The following is an 8,898-nucleotide window of genomic DNA, read 5'->3' as shown; positions in this document are numbered from 1 at the left end:
TATCATTTTGTATAATTTGTGAAAAATCACCAACATTTCATCTGAAGGCGTATTGATGACAATCAAATATGAAAAAAAAAATGACATGTAAAAATTTGTGATAATATTATCAATGGAATTAATAATGCAGAGAATTGATCACTAAATTAATGGAACTGCGCGTGCATAATAAATATTATACACCGTAAAGATGTGCTGGAAATCTAACTTATGAGCAATAATAATTAATAAATATTTATAACTAGAATTTTAACCTGACTTTTGACGGAATTGAGTTAAAATATAACTCATTTCATTATTTGCTTATTCAATACATTATTGAATTTACGAACATTTTACTTTTTTATGTTTATAAATTTGTATAAACCACTTTAATTTAGAGTTATACTACAACCGGTTTCGAGGTTACTACCTCATCGTCAGGAATTAAACCATGAGGTAGTAACCTCGAAACCGGTCGAAGTAAAACTCTAAATTAAAGTAGTTTATACACATTTATAAACATATAAGTGTAAAACGTTTTTGATGACAATAATCTTTTACATATTAATTGAAAATGATTTTTGAACAGGTAAGTAAAGTTGAGTAATAGTTATAAGTCAAATATAGAATTTAAAAATAAATGAATACCTACGAATAGTTATTTATAAGTTTAAAAAAAAGAATAGAACTAAAAATATTAATACGTTCATATACTCGTATATGACATGTACATTTTAAAGATAAAGATAAATCAAATTCTTGTACAAATATATACACATTATCAGACAGAAAATTCTGTTTTACTTTCCAGATAAATGAAAATCTCTTTGTTGTATGTAATCGGAGCTCTGAAAGACTGTTATCATAACATCGTGTAACAAGTTATGGAGATATATTTTTGATGTACCAATAGAGTGCCTTATGCATCAATGTGTGCGTGTGTGTAAGGGGATTTCGATGATGGTTTATAAACTCAATAGTATCAAAAGTATACTCATAATATGTTGTGGTGAAAAAAAATAATTAAATAAATAACACCAAAAATATAAAAAATCAAACACTGATATGAGTCTACTGAACACTTTATTTTATTTTTATCTTGTTAGGGCATTTTCAAACGAATGCCCTAACATGCAAAAACGAAAATTTCAAATAATTGTCACGAAATTTTTGTTTTTATTTTTGTAAAAATAAAATAAAGTGGTCAGTAGACTTAAATCAGTGTTTGATTTCTTATATTATAAATTTTAATATAGAGTTCTACAAAATAAACACCAAATCAATCAATAGTATCAAAAGTATTTTAGTGTTATCTGCCTACCTTCTATGGAAAATAACTAAATATTGGAAAATTGTGTATGTGTATTAACAAATTAAATTGTAAGACCACAGATAATTATATCTTAATAATTTATACTATTTCGTTTTGTGTCTCATTTCGAGATGTTAATGATTGTGTGAATAGGAATGTTGTATTGATAAATGATGCACATGAATACACATGAATATTTGTTATTTTTACATGAGAAGTGTCAAAATATGAGCATAATTTATTTTAAAACGAAAATAAAAACGTCATCAAAAAACATTTTCATTTTAAATTAACGCATTGTTCAAGTAAAATTAAAAAAAACAACATATGCAGCAACCTCCAGCGACAATTTTCATAAAGTAGAGATGATACCTCTTGGGTCGTATATTACGGACGCCTCCCGAGAGTCAAGCTTGTCTACTTAAATATGCAGCAGGTTCTTGAGGAGGTCCTGGACGTCCACAGCTGACGGTTTGTCGATAGTTGACGTCCAAACTACAAGACGGGAACGATTGAGGTCCCGGGTTTAACTTCTGGCAGGGTGGATGTGAAATATTGTTTTTTTCTAGATTGCTTAAATTGCATTTTTTAATTATTTCTGGACTGACAACTAAAACGTAGGACTGATCGCCGTACCTTCATATAATAGATAATCGATATACGTTGCATTTGATTTACCAATCCATTGTCCTATGCACCGCTGGGTAAGGAGAGGGGAATGCTGATGGTATTTTATACTGACAGTCGGCGAGTCATTTTATTCATCGGTAGACTTGCGTAGATACCATTACAATAATCTACTCTAGACACTACAAAAGCATTTATTGATTGACGGGCGGCATCAACCGGTAAATTTTTTCGTACGCATTTGATTTGTCTTAGCTAATAGAAGCATGAACTTATTGTTCTACTAATAGTGCGGTTTGACCTTTAGGGTTAAAGTTTCGACTCTTTTTTTACAGCATCTTCCCTCGCATTAACAGCAATCAATGACTTCTGCGAAATCACCAATGTCTCCATGTAAACGATGTTTGGTGATGAATCAACTGATAGCATTATAAAAGGTCATTATTGATATCAAACCACGTGGGTCCCAGTGCATGTGAAGTTTTCTATTTAACTCAGTTCGGTCTTGTAAGCCAAGCGATAAGCACGGCCGTAGAACTGGTTCTGTTCACAGCCTACTCATGTATATAGTGTTGTTACAGTTGAACTACCGAGGCAAACAGCGAACTCCGAATGTTGTCTTATAACAATAATATTTATTAAAAATCACGCAGAATAAAATAACGCAGATGTGATTAACCCTTAAATTGAAGTGCCTAGTGCGGATTTTAGTTGATATGTGTTTGATAAACATAACTTTAGACTATAAAACTGACGCATTTTAAATTGCCTATGCGTTTTTCAATGTTTTGAATTACGATCAATGCGTGATGAAACGTAATAAAAACCTTTAAATTTCATTCGATTAAAACGACAGTCGCGCCATTGTTCGCAGGGCTTAATCACTAGTATTATATATTTTAAAATATTCAAAAGTACGGAGTGCGTTCATCAAAGGTCGAATAAATTGATCGGTTTGAATCTGAGGATAAAGGGAAGGCCTGACGATGTTCGGGACTCTAGATTTTATTCGGGAGATAGGACACAAGTTGAAGGGAGGAGGTCTGAATGGAACTGTTAGTGGGAACAGCAATGGGAAAGATGGAGAAAGGGCGTGTAGGTCCATTATGCTCCAACTTCCTAAAGCGCAGCCTATAGACATCGAGTTCAGTGACATCAAATACACAGTAAACGTAAAAAAAGGTAAGGAAATATCATTTCATAATTAAGATTAAAATATAAACGAATTGTTTTTAGCCGCATAATATTTATTTTATTATTGAACGTTTTTGAAGCTACGCAAGCTTTCTTATAAAGGTTTAGTATAATAATGAATGTCATTCGGTTTTATAAGTTTAAATGTGTATACTAAATACTAAATCTTATACATATATAGGTGATAAATAAAGTCTTTGTGACGTGTGGTATTTTGTGTTGTTGAATGGAGTGGAGGATAAGGGGTAATTTGATCATGTGCACTACTAAAATTAGACAGGAGTGGACTATAGGAAATACTGTTTATTTGAGCATTTCTTTGCTATTATTATTTTTTATATTTGTACGATTTCTAAGATGTCTTTATTAATTATTTTTTTACAAGAAACATCTGTTAACTAGTTTTTTCACTTTAGTATTACTATTTTCTATCTTTATTTTATTGTTTTTATTTAGGGACATTTTTTTCTAATAATTAACTATTATTAAATTTTATAATTGACACCAATAAATTATTTAGATCCACCAAACGGTTTGGTTTTACCATATTCACCATCTTCATCATTTCCTTTCCGCATCTAAAGATGCATAAGGCACTGCATTGGTACAACATTTGATCATTTTTGTTACATGAAGGTAAGATGATCAGTCTTATGCTTCAGGTCCCAATCCAGGAACTACGAAATATTCTAGTCTAAAAACACCTTTGAAAAAAAATATTCAGTCAACATCGCCGGGAATCGAACCCGAAACCTCTTACATTGGATGGCGCTGACCTTTACACTTCGAGGCCGACAAGTCGACCATACTATCTAATAAAACTACAGTGGTGTTAGCTAAACAGTAAAAAATCACAAACACAGCTATGTTTATTATTCGATTTCGCAGTTATTTTTATACATATTATATATTATAAATAAAGTATAATGTCTATATAGCAAATAATTCATTAACAGCAATATTTGCTTTCTTATAAACAATTGAAATTCAGGCCAATTACATGCCTTAGTTCAGACAAAGAAAACCAAATATTTGAATGGAGACAAATGTGTAAACGGGAAAAATTATGTAGGTTATATATAAAATTATGTACCTATACACAAATATGTTTGAAATTTAGAGTACCTACCAATTTTGAAATATAAAAACAGAACGTGTGAATAAAAATAATATTTTTATCAAGAATGACATAGATACTTTGAATAAATAATATTACTTTAGTAGATCCAGAGAATATTTATAATGTAAGTATCTACCTATATTGTAATTTTGGATACTGTTTTCGCTTTGGATTCTAAAAAAGGTTTAAACCTTTTTTTTTTTATTAATGTGTAATTTTATAAAAAAATTTACTTTCGGTTAAAGTTTTCCTAGATTTTCCCCAAAACTCCTTGGGAATATTATAAAATATGTGTTTAGATCAATTCTTGTATTACTGTAGCTGTAGATTATTATGTAGTGGTCAATTTGCCTACCATGCAAGAGTTCTCAGGTTCGATTCCCGACATGGTTGACATGAAACATTTATTCGAAAGGGTGTTTTTACACTAGAATATTTCATAGGCCCTAGACTGGCATCTAAATCGTAAGACTGATCATCTTACCTTTACGTAACAAAAAATAAATCAAGATACGCTGCGATAAGTACACCAATGCAGTGCTCTATGCAACTTTAAATGCAGAAAGGGAATGGTGATGTTGATGTTCAAGTTACAATAAATGTGTTTGTTTAATTTGCTTAAAATATAAATATACAATAGAAATAAATGTGTAGCTGTACCTATTAGTTTAATTTCATTTATTTATTTTTATTTACATTGAGATTATTACAGAGTATCCAATTTATTCGCAAATATACACATCAGATTAATAAAAATGGGAAAGACAAGAAAGAAAAAAGTCATGTAAAATGAACAAACATACTCGTATTACAATCGAAAATGGCCTTTCTAAGAAAAATCCCATTGTGTTTGGTTGTTTATCGTATTCGCGATCACAATGCAACATCCGTGAACACCTAATATTAAATGTCAAAATATTTACGTTACGCGATGTATAATCCTGCTGCACAATCACATATTTGAATTTCACCGGTATAAATATGGAAAATATTCCAAAACTGCTATTTTCAATTATTATTTATCATGCCATTTATTGCATTTATCCGGCGGTTTTCAAGCCAAATATCAAGAAAAGTAGTCACTATAGTAATTGTCATTTAATTTCCACTTTTTTGCATTAGATACTCCTTACTATTTTGCAAATGTAATATATTGTATTATTTTTTATAGTAAACGCCAATTTTTTGCCAATGAACTGCATTTATTTACGAGGAAAACATAAAACAAAACGACACGAGTGTTGACTTAAAGATTACACACGCGTTGAATTATGACTGCGATAACTTGAGCATGTTCATTATTGTTCATTGTGATCGCTCAAATGCTTTGCATGTTTTTAAGCACGTCGGTAGTTATTTGTGATTGAGGTACTAAAGCGATACGATTGAATACCACGATTGCTCTTCATAAGGTTCATATGAAAGAGACAATAGTGCACTATTTAATTTTATATTGTTTTGTTATTCCATGGAATGATTATTGTGATTTTATTGAACCAATGATCAAGATATACGAGTACTTTAATTGGTGAATCGATGCAGTGCCCTATGTACCATAAGTGCGGAAACGGAAATCATAAAGGGAATTATTCATTTTATATTTTAAATTGCGATATATGGTGTCGGTTGATTCAAATTATAAAGCATTTCCTTTTTTTTCATATGTATACCTACTGAACGAGTAAAAGTGTTAGGTTTGTAATATAGGGAAGCTAAGAAAACTTATTTTGTAAACCAACGCATTCTATATTATAAGGATGAAACTAAACATATCTTTATATTTATAATTTTTCTGTACGTGTGATGTCACTGAACTCTTTGAAAACCGCTTAACCGATTTACGTGCGGTTTTCAGCAAAATGTAGATCTTTGCTCTGCGCCTGTTCTTAAATAATTATTTTTAATTTTTTATCTAATCTGTAAAAAAAAAGTTACGAGCATAAATATTTTTTTCATTGACCTACCAGGGTTACATTCGATGAGGATGCATGTACAAAAAATTGAAGGATGTTGTTTTTTTGTGTTTACAGAGAACATTCGCTTTTCATTGATGCCATTTAGATTATTTCCTTAAATTCCTTATAATTTCTTCCCATTTATAATAATATTGACTGACATTCATTTTTTTTCAATTGCATTTATGAACAAAGTGCACCCCTGTAGGTGAAAAGAGCATCTGTTGCTGTTTGTGAAGTTAAATCGCATAAACAAAGGTTTCAGCTCTTTAACTTTACAAACATCAACAGATGAAAAAAATTGAAGAATTATTGATGTTCAAATGTAGGCAGAATGGTGAATGTTACACACTGTGTAAAGTGGTCAATTAAACCAGCCAATGAAAGATCATAAACCCTGTAGATGCCTAGACTTCTATATTACTTTCTCTAAAATGTTATTTTTCTCTCTTGTAATATGTTGATATTGACAACTTATCAGAGAGTTGAATGTAGTCCTTGTCTACGAAAATTTGGGCAAACTCAAAATATAGTTTATAATGGGTTTTTCCTGTCGAAAACTAAAAAATATTGTTTATTTATTCATTTGTAAAGGGAACGCACATTTTATATTGGATATTATATGGATGAACGTAATAAATGTAAAACACAGTAAATATTTGTGATAAAACAGTGAATTATTGTTAGAAAAGTAATAAAATATAAGGCATTAAGTTTTTAAATATAAAATACATATTATGATGTACATACGGGCGCATAACGTACGTTGTTTACGTTAGTATAAATACACTTAATTTTACATAGGTATTTATAAGCGGATTGATTTTTGATTCATTGGTTATTGTTGTAATGCCAGTAGTACCTATTCCCATTGTACAACAACTAAAATAATTATTATAAATTTATTTTAACTGGTATTTATAAAAACGGAACAATTCCCTGGGACTTAAGGTGTAAAATACATTTTTGTGTTACAAATTTTTGCTTTCGTGGTGTAAAAGCTAAGATTTTTGACTAGTGGACGCAAAATTAAATCAGAGAATTCTAGTTCCTGGGTGTTCCATGCTATAATAACCCACTCTTATTGGGCTTTCTGGCCAGTTCCGGTGCAAAAAAAACTCAAAATACTGATTTATTTTTTTTTTTTATTTATTGACACTTTATATTCCGTGCGTGAGTCAAGCGTCTTGACCACTACACCACGGGGGCCGCCAATGTCGACAGGCTCGAAATGAATATACAATTGCAAATCATCGGCATATAAATGGTACGAACAGGGGAGGTTTTTTGTTATTGGATTGATAAAAAGGGAAAATAAAAGTGGAGAAAGTACCCCCCCTTGTGGCACACCGGCGGTAAGATCAATCCAATCTGAAAAGACATCTGCCATTTTAACGCATTGACGACGGCCACGTAAATATGTTGAAAACCAATTTATCACGGATGAAGATAGATTTAAGGACTTAAGTCTAGCGAGAAGCAGGTCAAAATCAACAGAATTAAAAGCACTACTAAAATCAAGTAGGACCAAAAGCGTTAGACGTTTATCATTCATTGCTTGTCTAATGTCGTCAGTTATTTTAACTAAGACGGTAGTAGTGCTGTGTCCAGCCCGAAAACCAGATTGTAGAGGATCAAGTTGATTATGAAGTGTCAGATAACAGTTAATTTGTTTGTAAGCTATTCGTTCAATAACTTTGGAAAAGATAGGCAAAATGGAGATGGGTCTATAATCTTTTTTGGATGCTGGGGAGCCATTTTTAGGTAGTGGAATAACGAAAGCCGATTTCCATTGGGTTGGAAAGTAACCAGATGAGAGGGAAAAATTAATAATGTGAGTAATAATAGATAAAGTAAAAGGCAAAGTCAAATGAATTATCGACAAACTCAATTCATCGCTGCCGAAGGATTTAGTTTTGATAGAAAGCAGAATGCGCGATACTTCTGATTCATTGACGACGGAGAAACGAAATTGAGGGACATTAGAATTTTGTGTATTGTTCATATCATGTAACAAAGAGCGTTTTAAAGCTTCGTCAATCACCACCGGAGGGGTAGAAAAATGCAAGTTTAGTTCGTTAAGGTTCAGCGAACTACCTTTATCAACAGTGGAAATAGCTTTGCCCACCCCGAGTGAATGGAGGAAGTTCCAAGAACGTGCGGAAGATAGATTATTAAGTGAATCTTTAATATGTCTTCTTTTAGCATTCCGACATAGTTGGTTGCAACGATTTCTGAGTGTTCGGAACTTTTCCCAGCCAAGGACAGAATTGATTAATTTTAGTTTTGATTTGGCTTTGTCGCGTGTCACTGATCACTAACCTAAGCGAAATTATCATTATCAATCCATTTTCCGCACTGCATTTGTAAACCAAATGTAAAGTATTTTGATCAACTACTATTTAAAAAGAAGGTTAGTCCAGGAAAATCATAAATTGCGGTTGAAACAATCTTTACAATCAAATCTTCACGTTCACCCTGCCAGGTATCGAATGGTAGGACAACGCGCCAACCCGCTATATAGGTACTTATCTATTTTAGATTTCCATGAATTTCCAATTTCAATTTCAATTTATTTTAAATAACTTAAATAATTTGGTGGAATCTCACTGGCATCAATAAAGGATTCTACTCTTTATTTCATAAAACCAGCAAATACTGTAGATTTGTTAATATGATTGAATTTAAAAAGAATTGCGAATGGTTTG

General features: G+C 31.5%; 1 protein-coding gene across 1 annotated transcript in view; it reads left to right on the top strand.

Annotated features, from left to right (window-relative positions):
* The first annotated feature begins 2,421 nt into the window (after positions 1-2,421).
* Positions 2,422-8,898, top strand: part of LOC148282709 (ATP-binding cassette sub-family G member 1-like) — a 96,700-nt gene continuing 90,223 nt past the window's right edge. The window contains exon 1 of the mRNA XM_088224653.1: positions 2,422-3,103. Within this exon, the coding sequence (XP_088080779.1) occupies positions 2,908-3,103 (196 nt within the window). The 5' untranslated portion in view covers positions 2,422-2,907. The remainder of the gene's footprint in view (positions 3,104-8,898) is intronic.

The sequence above is a fragment of the Micrasema longulum genome, unplaced genomic scaffold (assembly GCF_059751315.1).
Source record: "Micrasema longulum isolate JH-2025_06_02 unplaced genomic scaffold, ASM5975131v1 h1tg000301l, whole genome shotgun sequence".
Lineage (NCBI taxonomy): Eukaryota > Metazoa > Arthropoda > Insecta > Trichoptera > Brachycentridae > Micrasema > Micrasema longulum.
The sequence above is the reverse complement of the archived record's forward strand: the minus strand, read 5'-3'. Positions and strand labels throughout refer to the sequence as shown.